This window comes from Artibeus jamaicensis, unplaced genomic scaffold (assembly GCF_021234435.1).
Source record: "Artibeus jamaicensis isolate MK-2021 breed Jamaican fruit bat unplaced genomic scaffold, CSHL_Jam_final contig_851, whole genome shotgun sequence".
In the NCBI taxonomy this organism is placed as follows: Eukaryota; Metazoa; Chordata; class Mammalia; order Chiroptera; family Phyllostomidae; genus Artibeus; species Artibeus jamaicensis.
The window spans coordinates 1,263,197-1,289,078 of record NW_026521986.1 but is presented as its reverse complement, the minus strand read 5'-3'; the positions used below and the strand labels follow the sequence as shown (position 1 = coordinate 1,289,078).

General features: G+C 36.9%; 2 protein-coding genes, 1 non-coding gene and 1 pseudogene across 10 annotated transcripts in view; 2 read left to right on the top strand and 2 right to left on the bottom strand.

Annotated features, from left to right (window-relative positions):
• Nucleotides 1-6,546, bottom strand: part of ARID4A (AT-rich interaction domain 4A) — a 61,418-nt gene extending 54,872 nt beyond the window's left edge. Inside the window, exons 1-5 of one of the 2 annotated variants that reach the window (XM_037139778.2) lie at nt 6,328-6,546; nt 5,208-5,264; nt 3,227-3,337; nt 2,308-2,373; nt 1,014-1,104 (exon numbers count right to left, since the gene is read on the bottom strand). In XM_037139778.2, the coding sequence (XP_036995673.2) occupies nt 1,014-1,104; nt 2,308-2,373; nt 3,227-3,337; nt 5,208-5,213 (274 nt within the window). In that variant the 5' untranslated portion in view covers nt 5,214-5,264; nt 6,328-6,546. Of the gene's footprint in view, nt 1-1,013; nt 1,105-2,307; nt 2,374-3,226; nt 3,338-5,207; nt 5,265-5,368; nt 5,896-6,327 lie in introns of those variants that run through there. The other variant, XM_037139784.2, reaches the window with a different exon arrangement.
• LOC119045261 (U6 spliceosomal RNA) lies at nt 325-436 on the bottom strand. Its single transcript, XR_005081762.1, has one exon. It is a non-coding gene; the product is annotated as a U6 spliceosomal RNA (small nuclear RNA).
• On the top strand, nt 4,438-4,548 carry LOC119045276 (uncharacterized; annotated as a pseudogene).
• A 276-nt stretch (nt 6,547-6,822) lies between the features above and the next one.
• Nucleotides 6,823-25,583, top strand: LOC119045152 (histone-lysine N-methyltransferase SETMAR-like). 7 transcript variants are annotated; one of them, XM_053673344.1, is made up of 4 exons: nt 6,823-7,058; nt 8,049-8,091; nt 14,622-14,709; nt 23,317-25,583. In XM_053673344.1, the coding sequence occupies exon 4, from the start codon at nt 23,494-23,496 to the stop codon at nt 24,517-24,519; it is 1,026 nt and encodes a 341-aa protein (XP_053529319.1). In that variant the 5' UTR covers nt 6,823-7,058; nt 8,049-8,091; nt 14,622-14,709; nt 23,317-23,493; the 3' UTR covers nt 24,520-25,583. The 7 variants fall into 7 exon arrangements, with proteins under 7 accessions (XP_053529319.1, XP_053529315.1, XP_053529317.1 ...); XM_053673340.1 differs by having other exon boundaries at nt 6,823-7,071; XM_053673342.1 differs by lacking the exon at nt 14,622-14,709.
• Nucleotides 25,584-25,882: the final 299 nt, after the last annotated feature.

Here is a 25,882-nt window from a genome sequence, read left to right as displayed (position 1 = left end):
CCATTTCTCTTCTGTCTACAAGGAAACCGTAACACTATCATTATACTATTTATGTCAAGACATAATGTAAAAACCAAACAGTGCTAGATTTTCAGTGTAAAATCAAGAATTGGATGTTATCCACAGGATTGTGTAGTTTGAAAGTACAGAGAAAATGTAGAAATGTTGAATGTTGGATATTTTCATCACTATAATGGCAGCAACTATGGAAGTACATTTAGTTTTAATTTATTTGTATCATGCCACTTGTTGCTACTCACTACAGTAAAGATTTTTAAAAGCCAGAATAAGGTTATATGTGAAACATAAGAGTACATTTGCATTAGTAGCATATATCTTTGTTTCTTTTTCCATGTCATCCTTGCACAAGGGCCATGCTAATATTCTTTGTATCATTCCAACTTTAGTGCATGTAATGTGCTGCCGAAGTTATTATGTATGTATATATCTTTCTTGAAGGTGTTGGTAAGAGAGCCCTCACTGTATCTAATTTCAAAAATTAAACTACAATTACCTAGGCTTGAATCTACTCTGGTCAGAATATTTTTAATCTTTAAATTCTATGTTAGCATCTATACTACCCTTATATAAGATAGACAGCAATACAATAAAAGATTACAATGATTCAATCTCGATTGTAATTATAGAAAAATCTAAAAAGTCTGAATATTTACAATACTAAATTATATTGACTTTTCTTATGGAATAAAAATAACCATACTTTAACTTTTAATTTCTTTTCAATTTAACTTTATTGAAAAGAAATATCAAGATAACCCGAAAAGAAGTATATTCTTGGATGAAACAATTACAAGTGGCCAACTTCCTATGAGAGATTTATTTTTGTTGCCGGCAGGGTGCCAAAATTTTAGCTAACTACCGATATCAAGTATTTTGACAGAAAAGAATATGAATTTTTCTGCCAACAGAGTGATTCAGTGTATTTACCAAACAGAGGTATATACAACTCCCAGATCAAATTCTATGGGTTACATTACTACTTAACTACTTACCCACAGTGTACCAACTAGCATCTGTCAGCTTGCTGATAATAGCTTCCTGAAAAGATCCATCAGATGTCCTTGTTTCAACAATAGCTCCAACCTACAACACAAAATCAAAATTTCATTTCAAATTTAAACAAACCAAATCACTATTGCCTATGTAAAAAAAAAAAAAAGAACACCAAAAAAAATCTTAGAATAATTCTAACTTTCATTGGCTTAACTCTTAACACACCTATAGTCCTCATATATTGATGGTGCAATTTAAGCCCCTCTTTGGTATAAGGAAGATATTATTGCCCACATTTCACACACTGAAAATTGTACCTCAGAAAATAATTTGCAGAGTACAGGTTAAGAAAACAGTTACTAAGTCTTACTTCAGAGCTTTTCTACTATAACCCACTGTCTTAAAAAACAAACAAATAATCTGTGTAGTATAAGAATTGAAAAACCATATGACACTGCAAAATTAGCTCTAGTTTTCTTTCATAGAAATATTAGATTCAGCATTTGTATTTAAGGGACCTTTTGTATTAAAGATTCACCTGGAAAGAGCAACGGACCAGCTGACCTTCTTTCAGCTTCCAGACTTTTGTATATCAGATATTAACCATAGTAGTACTCAGATATAACAGAGATTACATAAACAAATGACCAGAAATAAACAGAAACCATAAATATTCATTCAACTGAATTAAGAAGTCAACATAGTTTACTTGGTAAAGCTGAAAGAAAAACACCAGATTCAGACTTGTAATATTAGTATATTACTTAGCAAGCTAAACATAGATGGCAATATAAAAAACAAAATGGAGCATTCAATGCAATAATTTAAAAAAAAGGGCTGCAGAAAAATCATTTTTTTATATATTAAATTATTCTTCTGTAAGATGTTTAACATTCTTAAGGACACAGCCAATGTAACATCATAGTTTATACTAATTATATAACACCATATTTGTATTTTTGTTCTCCAGTTAACATTCTTACAAAAATTTAAACTGTTATCTACAGATGTTAAAAATCTCTAAGTAATGTATGAACTCATCATTTCAGATTTTATTGTTTTTTCTTAGAGATTTTATTTATTTTAGAGAGGGGGAAGGAAGAGAGAAAGACAGGGAGAGAAACATCAATCAGTTCTCACACGCCCCCAACTGGGGAGCTGATCCACAACCCAGGCATGTGCTGAATGGGAATACAACCAGCAGCCTCGTGGCTCGCAGGCTAGAGCCCAACCCACTCAGCCATACCAGCCAGGGCTCATCATTTGAAATTTTAAAGTGTAGAATATACGTACTCTTAAAGGACCCTTTACTTGGTCATCTTGCACCAACTGTGTAGTATTGTCCTGTTTCAGGAGTACCTGAAAAACATTTTTGCACAGTAATTCACATTACTTCTAAAACAATACATTGATGGTAACACTGTAACATGTTTAATCTATACTTTCTTAGTATCCTGTGGTTACTTCTGTTACAATACTTATTACATTGTCTTTTATTTACATTTATTATCTCTCTCATTAACTGTGAACTACTTGAAGGCTAGCGTCCTCCTTCATCACATGGGCCCAGCAGTTAGCAAATGTCAATGCATATTACAGGCACTTAATAAACATTTATTGAATTAATGAACTATAACTAAGATTATTAAAAACATTTGTATAGGCAAATTACTGTAAGGAACAAAAAATGTTAATAGTATTTCTGAGAGGTAAGCGATTGGCATTAATCCTTTGGTACATTTCTATATTTTAAATAGTGTACAGAAATAATATGTTAACTTTTTTTCTGGTTATAAATACGCCTTAAAAATAAAATTCCTAAATCATTTTAATGCTTTCTTCAAAACATAATTCTCACTGTATTACTTTCCTAATCACTTGAAATTGTCTCAACGTGAACATTATGAAAAAGGAGAAATAGGTTATAGCCTAAGTAAGCATGACACCACAAACAGGAAAGATCCAAATGAGAGGAAGTAACACAAACCTGGCACTTTCGTGGAAACATTTTGGAATAATTTCTCATTTTGAGTTCTTTATTTCTCAAATTTTAATGTGCTTTTTCTGTAGCTTTATATATAATGGTATTTTCACACAGTAATACATTCAGTAATGATTCAATAAATAAACTGTTGATTTGCAGTCTCCCACCTCCCCAATACTTTTCAATTGAGACTTAATAAAGCTGTTGCATAAAAAGAAAAAAAATTACCTTAACTTTTACCAGCCTTTTCACAGTCTTAATTTTTGCCTCACAGAAGGCACCTCGGTACTTGGCACTTACATCAGTTCCCACTGTCAGGTAGGCAGGCTCATCCGCCGCCTGATGAAAGGAATATAAAGGAATAGTAAATTTCACTATTTTTCCCTACTCCAACCTCAAGTCTCATAAAAAGGTTCTGTGTTTAAAGTAATAAAAACAATAACTCTAGTTGTTCATTACTGTCACTGATCATTTGAAAATATCCCAAAGCAAGCACTTTATTTATTAACAATCCCCTATTTTATAAACTATATCCTGATAACACAAAACATTTTACACAGTAACTGAGTATCAGTAGGGAAATACAGTAATATACTTTTTCCTTCAGCGACAAAGTATTTTGACAATTTTACAATATACTTAAGAAATTAAAAGTAAGGAAAAAACCAAAAATATATGCATATTAGGTATCTTGTAAAACTTTAAGTTACCCAATTATAGCTATAACACTTCATTATTCAATTATGTCCTCTGGAACATTTTGTTTCCAAATTAAAATACAATGTTATTAAAATTAACACCAACAATACATAATTAAATGTTTATTAATATAGCTACATAAAGGCAAGATCTTTTTGGATACAGTATAAATGTACAGCTAAGAAATGAATTCAATCCTTTTGATAGAGAGCATTATTTGAAAAAAGTCATTGGCTAAAAGCTGCATTTTAAAGATTTAAGTCTGATGAATGCACAGATATAAACTGATGGCTCAAGATTTGCAGCCCTAGTAATTTACCACACTAGTCTTTTTGATACATATACATGGCTTTGCTAAGAAGTGTCTAGTCAATCACCATAAAATACATTGAAAGGTGTGAGAAATTTCAGATTCATTGTGATCTTAACAACAGAATGACTACCATCTCAATCTGTCATTTTCCCTGTTTTTTCTTCAAAAAGTAATACTCACACAACTTTGATTCAACACTGCTAAGTACAAAAGTTACAGTGTACATTTTAGAGGTATACTTTTAAGTAGAAAATAATTTTCATTTTCCAGTAAGGTTTCGCAAGTAACATGAAAGGTTATATGCGTCACTTCACGGAGATAAGAAAGCAAGAGAAAATTTGGGAAAGAAAATGCTGTATTCCTGAGCTTGCTACACTAAAATGGTAAATGACTAAGGAATCAAGTATCTTTTAACGTTAGTGTATAAAAGACTCTACTTTCAGGGGTCATTTCTATAGTTTGTTACTACAGTTAGTGTATTTACAAATAATGCAAATTGAAAAGGAGTATCTTTAGCAAGTAAACACTGAGCATCTGACTTGAAACATTCTATGCTGCAGCATTTCAGACTGTTATCCTTCCTTTCCCTTTAAACCTCACATATGTTTGCAATATTAGTTGTCTTCAGAAGTATACAGATATTTATTAGGTTGGCTATATGTTTAAACATACTTAGTATAACAACTGATCTATAACTATTAGTGTCAGTTCACCTTCAAATATTTTAGCCACAGAATTTCACTTTATCCCCACCGAAAATGCTACCTCCCTTACACGATCGCATATTGTTCCTTAGAAAATCAAACTGGCACTGGGGAAGAATAAAAATTTCAAAATACTCCCCCAAAGAACCAAAGCAGGACAAAAGCTTTACTTCTGCAAAGGTTGCTGCCAACACAGGAAGTGTTTAAAAATACTAGCCCAATGGACAACAATGGAAAACCTGCAACAGCCTTTCCAAAGTGCTAACTGCTTCAGAGAGGGGCCGAAATAACTGCATTTAGACACAATGATCATTTCTCACCCATTCAACACGTCCTCCTTTTCAGAAAGCGCTGCTTAGTAAAAGAATCAATTTTGAGTAAAAAAAAAAAAAAAGAAAAAGAAAAAGAAAGAAAAAGGCATTCCACACAGCACTAGCCTCTCGACAGGCTGTGTCCAGGGCACGAGGTTCACAGCGGCGATGACTCCACTTACCTTCATTTTTATTGGTGACCTATGGGGTTCCAGCTCAACCAGCTAAGTACTCCGTCGCTAGAACCATGGGGGGAGAAAGACAACCAGAATCAGTCTACAGGGGAGAGCGACTCAACGAAAGAAAGTAAACAAATGCCAGCGGGGAAGGGCAGAACCCTCACCAGCAATGGGATAAGATGATCCCCTCCGAGGGTAATTGGGACACAGGGGACGAGGGCGTAGCGAGCACCCCGCGGGAGCCCGTTCTGCCCTGGACTTCGCCAGCGGCCCACCGCGCCCCCGCCTTGCTCGCCACTTTGACCTGGAATGCTCAACTCGGATCCCCAGGACCGATCGCTCTGGAAAAGGACACGGCACGGTCTGGGCTTCCCGTAGTCCCCGATAGGCGCGGTCGCCCAGTCTTCGCTCGGCCGTCCCCCGGATACCCCGACTTTGGCCCGCGCCCCGCCTCCGCCGCTCGGCCCCCTCGGCCCGCCCCGGGCCCGCGGTGGCGGCAGCGGAGTGTCACGGCGCCATTGCTCTCCTTCCTCCGCTCTGCACCATGTCAGAAAGAAGCGCTTCACCCGAAGTGGCAGGGGCCGAGGCCTTCAGCGGGAAGCGTGAGGGTGAAGGGAGACCCGCGCAGAGGAAGGGGGCTGGGAGGGCGGAGAGGAGGAGGGAGGTGGCCCGGACAGTGTGTGGGAGGGGAGGGGAGCCGCACAGCGGCAGCCGCCGCCTCCTCCCAGCGCCCGCCTCAACTTTTTGTACAGCCCAGAGAGGTACCTGCCCCCAGCCTCTCTGGAGGAGCGGGTCCTGCGACGGACTCTACACTGGAGGACGCACCGCGGAGTTGGGGGCCAGCTCCCCGAAGCAGCCCGCTCCTCACGGCACGGAAGCAAACTTAGCGGCGCGGCCAGCCCCACAGCCATTTTCCCGGGGAAGCGGCCGAGGCTGCGGCGGCGGTTCCCGCACTTGCTATAGCTGCTCCACTACTTACTTGCCCCTTCCCCGGCACTGCTTGCCTAGCACCTCCTTCCCCACCTCCGAAGCTTCCGACTGCACTGGGACCCCAGGCAGAAGCAGCAGCTGCTACTGCCGTTTGGTCCATTCAGTATCCCCCACTTCCCTCCTCCCCACTTACCAACTGTGAGTGAAGTGCGCGCTGTCAGCTCCCGAGGCCTCCGCCCCACTGACCACCGTGAGCCCCCGGCTAGGCAGCACCACTCCTGACCGCGGCGGCAATTCCTGCGCCCGGTTCCCCACTCGTCCGATTTACTGCCACAATCTACCAAATAACAAGCTGTTGAGCAGGCTCGCTTCTACACGAACTCTTATTGGCTGCTCATGACGCCGAAGCGCTTCGGATTGGAGATCGCTACCTGCTTTCCTCATTGGATGTGACTCTGAAACTTCACGGATTGGTGCGAAAAACAGCAGGTAGGACATCTTCCACTTATGATTGGCTGCCTCCGAGATCTAACATTACTGGAGAATCAGATATTGAGTAAGCAAGTACTGAAAAAGGATTGGTAGGAAAAATTCCGGATGTGCTTGATTGAACACTGATTGGTAAATTGAGGGGTCAGGAAGAACAGTTCCGCACAAGGATTGGCACGAGAGTGTCCCATGGAAACCGAACCCAGAGCGGCGGCCAGGACTTTCACGGGGGCGGGACAGAGTCTTTTCTAGGCGCATGCGCTAAACCTGTTTCTCGGCGCCATTTTGTCTGGGCTGCGGTGGCCGCAGATCTATCGCGTTTCATGTTTGTGGAGAGACGATAGGGAAGTCCTTCTTCCTTAGTTTCTATTTAGTGCGGCACCCGTCCGCGGTTCCCTCCAGAACAAGACCTAATGAAGATCGGAGGAATCGCAGGTCTGTTTGAAAGGTCAGTTGGAACCTATGGTTGTCCGATTGACTGGGGGATGGCGCAGCTTTAGCGGCACCGGAAGTGGAGGGGCCACCGGACAGCTTTGGCAAACTTCTCCTTGAGGCGGGGTGGGAAGTGGAGGGCGGGTTAAGAGGGGGCGAGGCTTTCTCTACCGCTGCGGGAGAGAGAGAGAGAGAAAGAAAGAGGTGGGGGGGAAGCCTCTTTTTCTGGGCTGGTCCTTGGCTTTCTCTAGAGAACGGGGTCTGATTTTCTCCGAACAGCTCATTCTCCCTTTGGAAGTGTATTTCGGGAATTTGTCACATTTTCAACCAAGTGCCACTGGCAGTGGGCGCCTCCTTAATTAAAACTGGGAAGGGAAGGTTCTTAGATACAGTGCTTGGGGACAGGACAGGTGTTTTCGCGTGCTCCTCTCGGGATTAAGCACTGGTTTTCGGGATGCTGAAGAATTCACTTGCTACCAAAGACGCTGTTACTCTGACCTTAGCAGCTGTTCCGCACTGCATGAGGCTTATCCCACTTTTTGAAAGGAAAAAGCAGCGGTTTTGCAGGGACTGAAAGCACCGTAGATAAAAAGGACCTCTCGGTAGGACTCAGTTCAGTACAGACATTGGTGGTGGTCTCAGCAAAATCTTGTATTCTATTAAATGAGACAAAAACATTTGAAATGGTGGAAATGGAGCAAGTTGTTACAAAGAACGAAGTAATTCAGGAAATAAAAAATATCGTTAATGATACACGTTGAATAAATTTCAGACGTATCAAGTCAAAAAGAGAAGAGCTTAAATAAAGCCAAATCAGTTTTTCATTCATAACAGTGACTTTTCTCAAAATTACTTAATAAGAGTGAAATATATTAGTATTTCTATTCAGTAATTCAGTGGCACTGATCTGGATAGCTTCTTAAAAATTATCCTTATACCTGTTTTGAACACTGTGGTTCAGTGATTTAATAATTTACTGAGTTTTGTTGGCAGTTGGTCTGAAGATAACAGGACCTCTCAGGAAGTGTTAACTGAGGTGAGTTGTAATATCTGTAAAAATCTAAAATTGGGGAGGGTTCTTGGAAAAATTTTTTGTGGACCAATAAAGTAGAGCCGTAAACAGCAAAATGGAAGAATGGTCATTGAAAGGTGTTCTGTCTGGTGAACGGTGCAAATTGAGTCTGTACGATTAGCTACCAGGTGTGGTATTTTTTTAGAATGAAACTCAAAGTTAGGACATGAATTTGTCTATTCATTCATGTAGTTACCATGTCTGGGTTTTTAAGTAGTTAACGTTTTATCATGTAATAATAGGAATATTTTTATGATTCTTTTCTCCCAATTTAAAAATCTGATACATAAAAATGATATTTCAGTAAGAGTTTGGAAGTGATTTTTTTTTTCCTTAAGGAAGTTATAAAACAATACTGCTGAACTTTCCAGAGGTAACCACCTCCAATTCTACTACACAACTTCTAGCTATTACTGTCCAATAACACATCAGTGGGCATTTATAAGTTTCTAAAAAGCAAAAAGAAGTATGCAAAGATCTCTTGTATTCCCTCCACTAAAAGGTAATTACGGTTCATACTGTACTTATATACTATAAAAAAGGGTTTCATTTTTCATTGGTTGGTTTTACAAAATAAACATCATTGAAGCTCATTTTATCATCCATGTTTATTTCTTTATAGAAAGTATTGGGAACACAGGAAATATTTTTTGTTTGTTCTTAAAGTTTTCATGGCTTCATAGTGTTCTATAGAAAAGGTGCGCAATAATTCATATATCCTGATCTCATAAGTTTTCTATTATAGCAATATGTCTGAATATCTGTATATATTTTGTAAGATTTTGCCTAAGAACTGATATCTATGCCTAAAATTCCTAGTCCTAAAACTTTTTCTTTACATCCCTGATTTCTTTAGAATAGATTCCCAGAAGTAGAAGTATGAGGCCAAAGGGATTATACATTTAAGGCTTTTGATCCTTGTACAGTTTTCCATCAAAAAGCTTTTTCTCTGCCCCGGCTAGTGTGACTCAGTGGATTGGGGGCTGGCCTGTGAACCAATGGGTCTCTGGTTCGATTCCCAGTCAAGGCACATGCCTGGGTTGCAAGCCAGGTCCCCATTTGGGGGCACCCAGAGGGAACCACATGTTGATATTTCTCTCCCCTTCTTTCTCCCTCCTTTCCCCTCTAAAAATAAGTAAAGTCTTTAAAAAAAAAAAAAACTTTTGCTCTTACCGCACTTACATTTTTGTTGTCCTTTTTGCTTTTACTACATTTTCTCTAATTTTCTGTTTTTTCACTAGCTTTATTTTTTAAAATTTCTCTCCTGGGTCTCTGTTTATTCAATTAAAATTATTACAGTCTTTAAGTCACATGTGTAGTAAAATTAATTTGAGAATTTTTATAGGACCTTAGGAATAATTTCTTAAAACTAATTAATTTTTTTACTCTAAGTAGTTAGGCATTTATGCAATGAAACATTCTGCTACACAGAAATTTAATTTAGAGGTTGCCAAAAACATAAGTTTAACTATTTTGTTTCTTGTACCCTTCCCTAAAGTTTTCCATTCTTACGTGGATTCTCTTGCTGCTTTTGTACCCTTACAAAGACCCTTTACTTGCTTCTCATAACCTTTAGTTTGGCTGTTCCCCAGTCTAAGTCACTACTTCGAGGAGATAGCAACAGGGATTTTAATCACTGCTATGTTTGCCTGCCTAGTACATGATGGATGCTCTGTCAATATTTCTTATAAATCTGTATGTACTTTCATACACAAAATATATAAAATAAACTCTCTAAGCTCTTAGGTTTACTTTCACAGTAATTTGTTTCTAAGAATTCATGATGTTCCTCAGATGCTGTCTTAACCTTCAAAATACTTTTAATGGTCCAGATATTTATTTAATACCACATTGATTTGTAATATAAATTTAGAGAAGTCATTAAGAATACCTGGCTGGTGTAGCTCAGTGGATTGAGCATGGGCCTGTGAACCAAATGATTGCTGGTTTGATTCCCAGTCAGGGCACATGCCTGGGTTGTTGGCCAGGTCCCCATTTGGGGGTGCCCAAAGGCAACCACATACTGATCTTTCTCTCCCTCTCTTTTTCCCTTCCCCTCTCTCTAAAAATAAATAAATACAACCTTTAAAAAACAAAAACCAGAAAGAACAGTTATTCAAGCCCTGACTGGTGTGGCTTAGTTGGTTGCGCCTTGTCCCACAAAGTGAAAAGTTGCAGGTTCCTTTCCTAGTCAGGGCACATGCAGGGTCGTGGGTTCAGTCCCTTTGAGTGAGAGGCAACCAGTTGATGTTTCTCTCCCTCTCTTCCCTTTTCTCTAAAAATAGTTTTTAAAAACCTTTTAAAACTATAGTTATTTGAGATTTTGTTTCCTCAGTTTATTTATTCATTTTTGAATATTTTGCTTATTTATTTTTTAGAGAGAGGGGAAGGGAAGAAGAAAGAGTGGGAGAGAAACATCAATGTGCAGTTGCCTGTCATGTGTCCCCTACTGGGGATCTGGCCCACATCCCAGCCATGTGCCCTGACTGGGAATCGGACCGGTGACCCTTTGCTTCACAGGCCCATGCTCAATCCACTGAGCTATACCAGCCAGTGTTGTTTCCTCAGTTTTTTAAAATGGGATTTTATGATCTCTTATAAGCAACTGTAACTAAATCACCAGACCATCTCTTGGGCATGAATGAAAAAAATTGTGATAGAAATGTTCTTTATAACTAGTTTCAATAGGCCCAAATTAATTTTTAGAATAGTTTCCTACAAAATCAAAATTGTCAAATTTTTAGTTGCTTCTGTTGATTAAATGCTGTTTTAAATGCAGAATGTTTTATTTATTGGATCAGAGGTTTCGATGAGTCTATATAATTAGTCTCCCTAAGTAGTATTTTAGACTAAAATCGCAAAATTAGATCATCCCTGTGGATTTGTTTATTCATGCACATGGATTTCATTTCTGGACTCTTAATCACAGAACACTGTGAATACTTTGATGTTTTTTTGTTTGTTTTTACCTGTGGTAAAATACTTGACATATAAAGATCTCATCAGTGAAAATGTTTAAAAGTGAAGAAATTTTTTCTTTAGTGGAAATTTTAAAACTGTGTGTGTTTTGATTGTGTGGGCTATAGCATACTCAAATCTAAAAGAAGTTTTTGTCTTCTAGAGTGAGTTTAATTTTTTATAACTTCTGAAACACTGCCATGTTGTTTTCTAGAACAGTTATAATTTATACTGTCATCGTCCCTGTGAGTTTAACTACCAGCTTTGGATAGTCTAATCATTTTTGCTAATTTGATAGGTTAAAAATATGTTGCATTCTCTTTTTCCTTGTTAACTAGTGAGGTTGGAGCATTTTCTGTAATTTCACTTACTGATGATTATTAGTAATAGATACCTTGTCTACTCAAGACTTCTGTCCATTTATGTAGCGTAGCGTCTTGATACTTTTTTAAAATCTTCCAAGTTTATTAAATACTACTCAGTAGTAATTTGGTGCAGATACTTTTCCATGTAGAATTCCCGTTTAACTTTAGATATTTAGTTAAGGGTTTTGGAACAGACACAGAGGGGTATGATGTGCACAAATACATTACTGAAAAGTTATTTGGAAAGTGTTCAGTGTGTCTGAAGAAGTGACACAAGAATTAGAGGTAGGGAGACAATTAGATACTGTTGCAGTTGTGTTAGCCTAAGGTGAAACTGGAGTAGGACCTAAAGAGAGGAATAGGTGAGCAAGCAAGAGTTGAGAGCATATGCCCTCTAACTGATTATAAAGGTAACAAAGAAAGAAAACAAAACACTCAGGATTTTAAAGAGCAGGGAATAGATTGTAGTATTAACTAATTTGGAAAGACCACTGGTTGGTAAGGAAGATGAAATCAATTTTAAACATGTAAGTTAGAGCTTGGAAAGTCCAGTAAGCATCTGTTCTTTTGTCAAAGTGTCTATGAGGTCCCTAATTGGGACAAGGCATATACTGGCCCTTGTATTTTGACTTTCAGTTTTGTTCTTTAATGGAGTTCCAACCTTTTGGCATCTCTGGGCCACACTGGAACAAGGAGGATTGTCTTGGGCCACACATTAAATACATTGTGACATGTAATCATTTAAAAAAATCTCATAACGTTTTAAGAAAATTAACGATTTTGTGTTGGGCGGCATTCATAGCCATCCTGAGCTGCATGCACCTCATGGTCTACAGGTTGGATGCCCCTGCAGACTTTGTTGCTTTTATCAGGACTTTCTTATTTCTGATTTTTAATGTACTATTTGCAAAGTTAAAGTAGATTAATAGTAAAACATGTTAGGGAAATATTTATTTTTAGAGGGGGAGAAGGGAAGGAGAAAGAGAGGGAGAAAAACATGCATGTGTGAGAAAAACCTTGATCAGTTGCCTCTTGTAGGTCTGCAGCCCAGGACTTGCCCTGCACAAGCATGTGCCCTAACTGGGAATTGAACCAGTGACCTTTCAGTTTGTGGCAGGATACCCAGCCCACTGAGCCACACCAGTCAGGACAAAACCAGATGATTCTTAGATTAAACTAAAATTAAGGGGAGGTTAGTTTTTCATGATTTAAAAAAATAGTGTTAAGAGAGCATCTTACAAAATATAAGGAAGCTTTTATTTGTATTTTATTATGATTATTTATTTTATCACCCAGGGACATTTTTTCATTACTTAGGGTGAGAGAGGTATTGGTTGCCTTCTTACATGTGCTCTGACCAGGGTTCAGACCTGCAACCTGGGTGTGTGTCCTGACATGGAATCAGACCTGTGACCTTTTGGTCAATGGGACAACGCTCCAACCAACTGAGCCATACCGGCCAGGGCAGGATGCTTTTAAGCGGTTAGATATGTGCAGCGAAATATCTTTCCTCTTCCTCAGTGGACTGAGTTTGGTGTGTTTTGTTTCAATTTTAACAAAATGTAGAGTGAAAACATGTAACTCTATGAAACATGAATGCTTAGCCAAGATTCTTTTAAATATATGAAATCCAAGTAAAGATGTTAATTGTCTTATTTTTGTAAACCCCTTTTATTTCAACAGATGAAATTTAAGTGTTCTTTTTAAGGAAGGACTTTGGCAGTTAGACATGTAGATGTGGAGTAGGCTAACTTTTAAGTGTTTTTCAGGAGGAAGCATTTAATTTAGGTGGTTAATTTCCCCTGGTCTGTTCCCTCCTTTTCCCCTAAGACTTTAAAAAATGTGTTCTGCTAGTTAGCAATGAAAAGTTTACAGTTTTGTTTTAGAAAAAATTTCTTTCTTTTTGACGTGGTTTTTTAATTTGTATTTATAAAACCTAAACTTTTAGAGTTAGTATATGTATGAAATTTGAGCTACTTTGTTGTTTATATCAAGACTCTATCTCATTTAAATAATTATATACAAAAAAAGTTTGCCCATCATAGTGCTAGCTTTGAGTTACAAAGATACATGCTATTAATAAGTTGAGGAAAAAGTAATTAATACATTCAGAAACATAACATTTGTGCGTTAGTTTTTCTGCATTCTTAGTTTTTAATGACTGTATGTTTAATTGCTTCTCTTATTTTTATTTTAAATTTTTTTGGTGCTTCCTCTGGGGCACAAATTGGTTTTCTTTCATTAACCCCTTTTCTCTGGTACCCCTTATTTTTCAAAGATTGTCATTTGAGTTACATCGTGTAGCTCTTCATACCTCCAGTTAGAATGATAGCTTTAAAAAAAATGAACTAGCAAGCAAAATAGAGACAGACTCAGAGAGAGAGCAAGATGACAACTCTGGGGGTAGGGTTGTAGGGTGTGGGGATTGAGCAAAAAGGAAAAGGACTCATGTACCTGGACAAACTGGTGATTGCAAGGGGCGGGGGTTATAAGAGGGATAAATAGTAATGGGGAGAAATACAGGAAAGTAAATGAAATCATTCAGGGGGTGGCAAAGATACTTCCAGGTTTAGAATGTGTAAGTGTGACCAGTCTTTTTGTGGGAGGGATGGTATAAAACAAATTTCTTAACCTCTGCCATATCTGTGAAGTGGGGATCTTAATAGACCTGATCTGACAGGGTTGAGAGTAGTAAATGAGTTAAGACATGTAAAGCGCTTAGACTAATGATGCCAAGTATTTAGGAAGCACTCATATATTGGTGGTGGTGTTAGTGTATATGATTATATAATATAGTGTCTGTTATTAGTGTCTTGCCATTCGAAGAACATTTAAAAATATATATTATTACATTTATATGCAGAAATAAGACATCTAGACTCTGCCTCACATGCAGTACCTTCTCAAATGTCATTTCAACCTCTCAAGCTTTCTGCTTCTCTTTAGGTATTAGTTGCTCTTGTCACATGAAAGCTATCATGTGGTTTCTCAGGTTTTTGTTTTTATTCATACTTCTCCCAGTATCTGGAATGTTGACCTGTTACCACATTGTCAAAAGTTACTTGCTGGGGGTTTTTTAAATATTTTATTACGGTGGGGTGGGTGTGGGCTACTCTTTTTATTTTTAATCCTCACCCTAGGACTTCTTTTTTTTTCCCATTGTTTTTAAAGAGAGAGGAAGGAGGAGAGAGAAACATTAGTTGCCTCTCATATACACTGCAACCTGGGTGAAGCTTTCCATGATATCTCTACAACTGTGGTAATCTGTCCATGTGAATTTCATGTATTTCCTCTTATGTAATTTGTACCACTTTCTATGTTGCATTTCAGGATTTTTTTGTTCAAAGTTATGACATTCTTACATGCAGAGAACTATACTTTATTTACCCTTGTAAAGTTAGAACCTATCACAAGCCTTGGCACTTTGTAGGGACTCATTTTTGGAGTGAAAGTTTATAAATGGTATAACAAGCTAAAAGATTATGTTTAACAAATACGTGCCAATGAAAATGTGCTTTGTCAGTGTTTGTACACCAGGAACATCTTGTCTGATCAGTTACTGAAAATGAGATCACTTGAGGTTTTAGAAATTGGGTCAGAATCAAGAACATGTACAGCGTAGAGCATAAGGGGCACTATCCACAGGTCAGGAATTTTCATTAGAATATTTTCTTCCTGGTTTTTGTTTGTTTGTTTGTTTGTTTAAAGATACTATGTCTAATAACCATCAAAGGGGTTGTTTTTCTGACAGAAACTGATTTTTTCATAGATCTGCCCACCCACTAATCTTCATTATCAGCAATGATCCAGATTTCTGAAAAGTTTGGCTAGTTCAGGGTACACCTACTGCCAACACAGAATATATAAGCAACCTGGCTCAATCAGCTATTGAAACCATACTTTCACTCTGCAAGTACATTTTTCTTATAATGCCTCAATGCATAAAAGTAGGGGTCCTCTGAGAATAGGAACTGGATGAGAGATGTTGTGAAGACATTGACTTGATCCTTGGTTACTATAATATTGATATGGTTTTGGCCTAGAGATTTAAAAGAAATAGGAATGGTGGGAAATAGGAATGTAAAATACCCAGCGTATCCCTGGCTGGTATGGCTCAGTAGATTGAGTGTGAGGCTGGGAACCAAAGGGTCACAGGTTCATTTCCCAGTCAGGGCACATGCCTGGGTTGTGGGCCAGGTCCCCAGTTGGGGGTGCACAAGAAGCAACCACACATTTTTTCTCTCCCTCCTTTCCCCTCTGTCTAAAAATAAGTAAATAAAATCTTTAAAAAATACCAAGCTCACAGAAGGCATTCATAGAGCTTAAGTGGTAAGTACATACTCAGCTTTAAAATTCTCAGAACTTTGACAGTAGTTCAGTGGGATGTCGAATTGCATCTCCCTCTCTCCCTCTCTCCCTCTCTCCCTCTCTCCCTCTCTCCCTCTCTCCCTCCCTCCCTCCCTCCCTCCCTCCCTCCCTCCCTCCCTCCCTCTCTCCCTCCCTCCCTCTCTCCACACACACACACACACACACACACAGTTTATTTAAAGAGAGGGAGAGAAACTTCAATGGGTGGTTGCCTCTTATGTGCACCCCGCCCCCCCACCAGGGACCTGACCTACCCACAACTCAGGCATGTGCCCTGACTAGGAATCAACCAGAGACCCTTTGTTTCAAAGGCGGGCGCTCAGTCCACTGAGCCACACCAGCTAGGGCAATATTGCATAAATATATTAATACAGAAAACACTATTTGAAATCCAGATGTTCTGTGCTCTGATCATAAGCTTGATCTCATTGGTTGTGACCTAGTATACATTACTCTGCCAGAGTGTTTGCTTTTAGAGTGTAAGGGGCATGGTGCTAGGCATTTATAGTTCCTAATACTTAACTGTTCCAATCTAGTACAGTATTTTTTTCAATAAGAACTCCTGAAAGTGTACTTAAAATATTAATGTACTTCTGAAAGGTTAATTGATGTTTTAACAACCCCTGAGAATCAGAAGTATCAGAAAATGACTTGATAATTTTAGCCCTTGAGAGTTGCTGCTATTCACTACAGCATAGGATCAAATTTCATGTCCTATCTACCTCACTGTAAATGCTTTCATTGGCTGATAAAACAGATATTTGTAGTAATAGTTATGCAGGTTCACTGATTAATTTCACCGTAGTTAAGTTTCTGTAGGCAAAGGAGGGCAGCCAGAAGATGTCCTTGGGGAACGATTTGGTTTTTTGGGTGGCTTATGGTATGTTTGGTAGTATGTTACTGAGTCTGCTAATCCTAATCGCCCTCTTTTACGGGTTTATGTTCATATTTATTTATATTTATATTTAGCTTTACCTCAAATCCTGTGGCAAGCATAAACAAAATCTTTTTCCCTAAGCCAGGTTCCCTAAAACCAAATCAAAAATCTTTTCATAAATATGCTTATAAGTGTTTGTATAATATTGATGGCCTAAACAGGACAGAGATGGGAGTTTTTATATGAAAGAACATAACAAAAAGAAAAGCCATCTTCCTGTTTTTTATTCCTCTGTGTATCATGCAATATTATCGTTAAGGCTTTTAAATTGTCAAGGGAACCCTGGTAACCAAGACAGATTTGTGCTGTTTTTTTTTTTTCCTCAAATGTGAAGTTCTGCATTTTATTATATATCATGAAGAACTAGTCTGTTACTGGTAAATAATACGTAAGCCACAAAACTTGCTTCTCTATGCTTCCAAGTGCTTCCTGTTTTGTCAGATTTCCATTTAGGGAAAAGAATGGGTGAGCCTGGGTTTCATGTTTAAAGCATCTCTCCTGAAATTGTTTGGAAACTGTCCAAATATCAAGATGAGGGGGAATGTGGCACATACTGTGTGTTACACTTGAAGACATTTGTCAGAAAGCTTCATTTGGCTTTGTGTTATGAAAGAGGGTTGTCAGGAAGAGAAACTTTTCGGTGCCAGAAATTATTAGTATATGACTTGCTGACACTGCTCCTCTTTAAGCTTTCTATATCAAAGACGTTTCATTTTGTGAATGAATCATTACATAGCCTATAAAGAAAAAAAATCTCTTTATTTCCAGTAGACTTTTCTTCTGCAAATATGTATTCAACCACATATACTCCGTTTTCAGTAGGGACATAATGATAGGCCAAAACTGATTACAATAAATAGAAGTGGACTGAGGACTACATTGTTATCTTAGAATATCTTTGGGGGAAAGTTTATAGTAAAATGATGCATAGAATCTTTTGCAACTAAAATAGTGAAGTGGAACATTTACAAATGATAAGTTACTTACCATGTTTTTGTTCTATGAAATCAGCTTTTTTTCCTTCAGCATTTTAATTTATAATTTCATATTTAGGCATTTATACAGTAAGAACCATGTCTTCAGTAAAAATCTTGTACAGATATATTTTTATATTTATTTATAATTTGTTTTTATATTCTGTTTAAATTCTTCTGATTCTTTAAAAGTAAGTACAGGGAGCCCTGGCTGGCATGGCTCAGTGGATTGACCACGGGCTGTGAACCAAAGGGTCACCAGTTCTATTCCCAGTTGGGGCACATGCCTGGGTTGCGGGCCAGGCCCCCAGTGGGGGCCCCAATGAGAGGCAAGCACACATTGATGTTTCTGTCTCTTTCTCCTCTGTCTAAAAGTATATAAATAAAATCTTAAAAAAAAATAAGTACAGGGAATTGGAGACCATGATATAAATATTTATGTGTAATGTCAAGGATAGGTTTTACTACAACTACTGAGTTTTTGTTTCTTCTTTGGATAACCTTGTTTGAATTGCACTCAAAAGAATCACAATTTATGTTTTTAACATGTATTTGTATTAAATTATTTTTCACTATAATGCTTTTTTATTTACCTAGCTGATATGTAATAATAATGTCCATATTTTTAAACAATGCTACTTGTTATTTTCTTGTCACCATTTATACAAATGAACATTATGAAGCTTGGTATCTTCTTCCAAACCTTATAGCAAATGCTGTCATAGTCTAGTAAAAGTGTTCTATTACTGTAATCTCCACTTTAATCTTTAACATTTATCTTTAGTTACAATTTATATTTCAAATCCATATGTGGATTTATCATTTCAGGAAGTAATTTGTAGGAACAGTTTATTTTCAAGTGAAAATAATTTGTTGTCTGCTTTCTTTGGTGTTACGTTTTTTAAGTTCCTTTTATTTTCAAAGTAAGGATACTGCTCTTGGTCTTTATCTTGGAAATTTTTTATACTATTTGATATAAAAACTTAAAAAACTTGATGGTTGTCACTGTCATCAATGAAATTCCATTTCTCCTTTCCAAAGAAATCTTAATAAACTGATGTTCAGGGTAGGACAATGGAAATTATAGTTATATATACAGTTTAACGTTATTTCTATTTAAGGATCAATGTAGATTCTTGCTCACCCTATAATTATCATCTGAATGGAACCTAGACTACATTATCGAAGAACAGATAAAGTATTAAATTTTTATACATCTTCAAAGTATTCTAGATTATTTTATAGAATAAAATATTTTCTTACAGCTTGTGTAGTTTTTTCATTATATGGAAAGTGTAGGTGGAACATGAAATTAACTAATTAGGTAATATCAGTAGAACATAAGTTTCGATGTAAATTTGAATACCCTCATGTGCTAAGGTTCTTTTGCAGTGGTAGAACCAAGCATTAAATTGGCCTGGCCTTCCTTAAGTTAGAGCTATTTTTCTCGTTTTTGACCTGTCACTAAAATATAAAAGGTACTTTTTAATTCCTGAATACTTAGGTAATTTCTTCCTTATCAGCTCCATGGCATTTTGGAAATTTTTAGAAAACTGATGCTATTTTCAAATAATGAGATATTTGAAACCAACTACTATAAAGTTCCTACCAAATACTTCCCTTTTTGTTGTCTTAGAATGTGCTCCTATTTCTGAGACATGTGTTTCTTTAAAAATTTTTTAAAAAGTTTTCCTAAATACCCATCATGACCCAGTTTCATCCTCCATTTTTCCAGTTTCATTTTTTAAACCCTTTAAGTAATTGTTCCTGTTGACATGTTCACCTTTTAATAACCTGAGTCCAAATCAGTGAATCTCAGATGTTACTGTATTCATAAGCATTACGTTAGGTAACTTGCTCACAATACAGATTCTGGGACTCACTTTAAGAACTAGTGAATTCATTCTATGGGGGATTCTTGTGCAGGTGGTCTTTGAATCAAATGGAAAAACAGTTATCTACCACATATATTCCCACTGTCTAAATCAGGGGTCCCCAACCTCCAAGCCCTTGACCAGTACCGGTCCTCACCTCCCCTTGTTTAAGAACCCAGCCACTAGTGAAGCTCACCTGAGCTCCATCTCCTGCCCCTCTTCCCCAGTCTTTGGTGAAACTGGTCCATAGTGCCAAAAAGGTTGGGAACAGCATATCTATCTACATTGTTCATAAAGATTGGTCTTTTTATTTTATTTGAGTTATTGCCTTTTCAGAACTATTTTTCTACTAATTGTGGGCATCTTTAGTTTTTCTAATTTTGCTGATTGGAGAGCTCATCCTAGCAGATCTCCAGGAAAGTAAATTTCCTTGCTTAATTTATCTTGCCCCGCTTCCCAAAGCACACATTTGTAGTTTGTACATGGAGTATATGTATGCATAGTAATATTTCTATGCCTTGCCTAGTGATTTTAAAATGTATCTTTTTACCACTGAAGAAATAATTGTATTTATTTCTTTTTTATTTTTAATATTGCTGGCAATGTGATACATTGTAGCCATCCAAATATTTGCATTGATTATTTACTGCTCTTATTTGGTTTCTGCTTACTCTCAATCCAGTCTACTAAAGATGACAGGTTATCATGTTTATACCACTAAATCTCATATACTATTTCCCTTTTTAAAAAAACTATTTGTTGTTCACGTACAATTTTCTGTCTTTTACTCCCATCCCAGCCCACCTCCTCCCTTTGTTTTAATTATCAGTATTTCCTTGGTACTATCTTAATAATTCTCCTATACTGAACATTGGTCATGAAGTGTTGACTTTTCCTGTTTTTAATAATTCCCATTCCCATATGGACTACATAGTTCAGCTCTTTTGATGAATTTTTCTATAATTTCATTGTGTTTCCACATAGAGAAGTCCAAGTCATGTACTTCAAACACAAACTCAAAATGTGCAAGGACCCTTGCTCTTCAACAGTCGTTGTATATTAACCAGATTACACCAGCATTTACTTTAAGAGCTGTTATTTAGACTGGAGGAATGCATAAAATTATATTACCTTTTGAAGGGGTTAGATGGTCAAAGAAGGGAACATCAGTTATTTGTAATGTGAATTTATCTGTATCTTTTGCCCTTTTAAAAAATTGGGCGGTTTTCTTACTGTTGAATTTTGAAAGTCTTTGTACATTTTAGACACATGTCCTGTGTAAGGTTAAGTGATTTGCAATATTTTTCCTCAAGTTTTTTGTATCTTTTTTAGTGTTTTTAGGAGAGCAAACATTTTTAAGTTGGGTAAAATTAAGTCTGTCAGTTTTTATAGTGAAACTTTTAAAAACTAAATTCAGAGATCTTCTTCTAGAAGTTTAAGAGTTTGAGGTACATTTTGGCTTATCACTTTGAGTTAATTTCTGTATCTCGTATCAAGGTATGGTTTGGCTTTCGGTTTGCTTTTGTATTGTGGATGCCTGTCCAGTCATTCCAGCACAATCTCTGAAAAAGCACTGCCCTCCATTAATTTGTCTTTTCACCTTTGTCAATCAGTTTACCATATTTGTGAGTCTGTTTTAAGATACAGTTCTGCCCTGGCTGGTGCGGCTCAGTGGATTGAACTCTGGGCTGCAAACCACAGGGTCGCTAGTTCAATTCCCAGTCAGGGCACATGCCTGGGTTGCAGGCCAGGTCCCCAGTGGGGGGGGGGCGTGTGAGAGGCAACCACACATTGACATTTCTTTCCCTCACTTTCTCCCTTCCCCTCTCTAAAAATAAATAAAATTTAAAAGTAAACAGAAAAACGTTATTTTAAAAAAAGACTATTTTGTTAATATGTCTATTAATAGATCTTTTTCTTTTTTGAAATTGTTTTGGCTGTTTTAATTTCTTTTCCATATAAATTTTAGTAACAGCTTGGTGATTTCTTACCACTCCCCAACCCCACCTCAAAAAGTAGCCTCTTGTGAATTTCACTGTCTTTACATTGAATCTATAAATCAGTTTGGGAGGCCTGACAATACTCAGTCTTCTGACCAGTTTCTGTTTACTTAGTTCATTTTTTTCTCCCAAGTTTATAATTTTCAACATAAAATCTTACACAAATTTACATTCATACCCAAGTATTTGTTTTTATGCCATTTTAATCATACATAATCTTCATTTTATAGATGAACAAATTAAGTAACTTGCCCAAGATGACACAATTATTAAATGACAAAGCTGGTTTGAAACCTATATTAGTTTATAATTCTGGCTTTAATTATCATGATAGTTTTATTATTAAACTGTTATGGTTACAGTGGTGGTGGAAAGGAAACCCCAGCTTATTTAATGAGAAAAAATACATTACTCTGCTTTTATAAAGGAATTGATTCCCCCCAAATTTATGTATTTTCGGAGCTTGAGTTTTCCATATCTTTTCAAGTAATAGACTATGCTCACCTTAATTTACAAGCCTCTCGGAATACAGTAATGAACCAGTGTTTTTTCTGGATACTTTGTTTTTTTCAACTAGTTTGCATTCAACACTTTAATTTCAGGTGTACAGCACAGCAGGTATATATTCATATAGGTTACAAAGTGTTGCCACGGATAATTCAAGTGCCCCCTGGCACCACAGATAGTTATTTACTATATTCCCTATGCTTTACATCTTTGTGTCTATTTTGTAATTACCAGTTACAAAATTGGTACAGTTTTCCTTCTTAATCTTACCTTCTTTCACTCTGCCCCCCAACACCCCTTTCTTCTGGCATCCATCAGTCTGTTCTCTGTATCTATAAGTCTGTTTCTATTTTGTTTAGATTCCACATATGGTACTTGTCTTTGGCCTGTCTCACTTAGCACATTACCCTCATTTTTTTTTTATGGCCAAGTAGTATTCCATGTATATATGTACCACAGCTTTTTATCCCCTCGTCTATTGATGGGCACTTGGGTTGCTTCCTTATATACCTTGGCTATTGCACATAATTCTGCAATGAACATGGGGGTGCATATATTCTTTCAAATCAGTGTTTTGAGTTTCTTTGGATATGTACCCAGAAATGGTGTATCTTATGCTGCAGGTCACTAGTATGAATTCTTACAAATTAAAAAATGTACTGTTAATATTTGAATGCCTACTATTCACCAGTGAAGACAAAAACCTGACCTCTTTTCTTGAATAACTGCTGTCTGTGGGATAGTAAACAATGTAGCATGCATAAACAGTACAACAAAAGCTTTTACTTAGTTTGAGTGGGAAACATGTAAAGGACTGAGAGGGAGAAATCAGTTTTAGAAGGTATTCTTTGGGAGGTAGTGAGTCATTAGGAAAAAACACTTAAAGAATAGCCTAGGCATGGTAAATTCCATGTAGATATGGTACAGTGTAGGCAAATAAAATAGAGATCAAGCCTGGGTCCTATCTCCAAAGGTAAAGAATTCAAAAGTTAGAGAAACAATATTAGGAGTGTTTACACAGGGCAAGTTGTGGTTTTTGTTTGTGGGTTTCTTCTGGTTTCTTAACATTTTGGTAAGTGGATAGTTTTACAAAATAAATGTTAATTTGTCATCTTAATTTGTTCTTCAAGTCTTGACAAGTATTTTGTTTCAGTAAGTTAAGCATGTTGATGACCTACAACTTGATTTTTCTCATTTATTTTTCAGGTCCCTTTATGAATGATAAAAATAAAAGCAAATAAGATGGCTCTAGTTGCGCTTAGTTGTCTTGAACTTCATTTGAAACAATTTTGTTAAATTGTGTTGTGACAGCTGATATATCAGCATGCATTTTAAAAAAATATCTAAATTGGTGAATTTTGCGTAGCCATTTTAATACTGAAGATGAAAGAAAATAAGCACCATTTTCGGCATATTATGCTTTTTTATTTCAAGAAAGGTAAAAAAGCAACTGAAACACAAAAAAAGATTTGTGCAGTGTATGGAGAAGGTGCTGTGACTGATCGAACATGTCAAAAGTGGTTTGCAAAGTTTCGTGCTGGAGATTTCTCTGTGGATGATGCTCCAAGGTCGGGTAGACCAGTTGAAGTTGATAGCAATCAAATCAAGACATTAATTGAGAATAATCAACATTATACCACACGAGAGATAGCTGACATACTTAAAATATCCAAATCGAGTGTGGAAAATCATTTGCACCAGCTTGGTTATGTTAATCGCTTTGATGTTTGGGTTCCACGTAAGTTCAGCGAAAAAAACCTTCTTGACCGTATTTCTGCATGTGATTCTCTACTTAAACGTAATGAAGATGTTCCATTTTTAAAACAAATTGTGATGGGTGATGAAAAGTGGATACTTTACAATAATGTGGAACCAAAGAGATCACGGGGCAAGCAAAAAGAACCACTACCAACCACACCAAAGACTGGTCTTCATCCAAATAAGGTAATGTTGTATATATGGTGGGATTGGGAGGGAGTCCTCTATTATGAACTTCTTCCAGAAAACCAAACAGTTAATTCCAACAAGTATTGCTCCCAATTAGACCAACTGAAAGCAGCACTTGATGAAAAGCGTCCAGAGTTAGTCAACACAAAACGCATTATTTTCCATCAGGATAACGCAAGACCACATGTTTCTTTGATGACCAGGCAAAAACTGTTACAGCTTGGTTGGGAAGTTCTGATTCATCCGCCGTATTCATCAGACATTGCACCTTCGGGTTTCCATTTGTTTCGGTCTTTACAAAATTCTCTTAATGGAAAAAATTTCAATTCCTTAGAAGACTGCAAGTGTCACCTGGAAAAGTTCTTTGCACAAAGAGATAAAAAGTTTTGGGAAGATGGAATTATGAAGTTGCCTGAAAGATGGCAGAAAGTGGTGGAACGTAAGGGTGAATATGTTATTTAAAAACTGAGCAAACATTTTGGCCAACCTGTTCTATAACCACTTTTCTTTTTTAGATACCAAGGTTATTTATCAAGGTTTACAGTAATCAGTAGGTTATCACTGTTTCATAAAAATAAATTTGTAGCCTTGTCCAAAGTAAAACGTCCCAGCTTTTTTTTTTCCTCAGAGGCTTATCTGTCTCAGTAGTGTAGTTGCATAATGCACTAAAACTGAACCTAGGTGATTAAACCTGTAGTGTATGAAAATGCTGGGTTTATCAGCTTTTAGGTTTATCTGATGTTAACGGTATATATACTAGTTGCCTTAGGTTCTCAAATTCAAGTTTCTTTATAACCACTCTTTTAAAATGGGTTATTAGTTACAGTGATATGAATAAGAATTCCTCTCCTCACAGTACAATAATAGGAGATCCATATACTGTTCTTACGTTAGAAGTTTGCAAAAATAGAACAGGGGGCCATAGGTTGGCTTTGGGATCGTCAGCTTAGTAATTATCTCTCTATAGATAGATCCAGCTTAAAATTGTGTTGGTGTTTTGGCCAAGGCCAACACTGGTTACTCTTGAGTTAAATGTATGAGTTGTAAAATATAATAGGCAATTTTATATAAAATAAGCCATGGCAATGAAATTGGTTTTGGCTTATTTGTATAGTAGTTAGCTATTGAAGTACAGTGATTGGCTTTTTGAACTACTCAAACCCAGAAGTATCCCGTTGCTAGACTCAGTAACTAGATTACCTTCCTAGGAAAAGTACGACAGTTGAATGGAGTGATACTGGCATGAGCCCAACAAAGGGTGTGTTCACTTGGTATATTGGCCTGAATTCAAATTGTTTCTTTAATGCTGTAGATGCTACTGTTCAGATTATAACAGTTCTCACAGGCCATGATTCTGAATATTCCTTAGTAGCAATTCTTTTTACAGAGTACTTCCACATAGATTTGCATTTATTTTTTAGCATAAAATATGGGCATTTTAATTTTACAGACTGAGAAGTTTAAGTGACAGAATAGCAATTTTGTGGATATTTAAGTCTACAATAAAATGAAAAAAAAAAAAAAAACCCAAAAAACCACATTCTTATATGTGTGTACCTGTAAGTTAACAACAGTGGCTGATGACCAGCAATCATTTTACTAAGTACACAACTGGCATCAATTAATTGCCTATTTACTGGCATTGGTAGGTACTTTTTATACATCTCAGCAGGATATAATATTTAAGTCCTAGCTGAGTGAAGGAATGGAGCTTTAAATTTAGTCTTATTCCAAAGTCTGGCATGCAGTACTTTAAGGAATTTTAAAATAGGCATAAATCGACATTTCAATGCTAAGTAAATACGTGTTGAGTTACCCCCACCAA

Coding starts and splice junctions, on each gene's coding strand:
- LOC119045152 (XM_053673343.1), top strand. CDS start 23,494: ATGAAAGAAAATAAGCACCATTTTCGGCATATTATGCTTTTTTATTTC.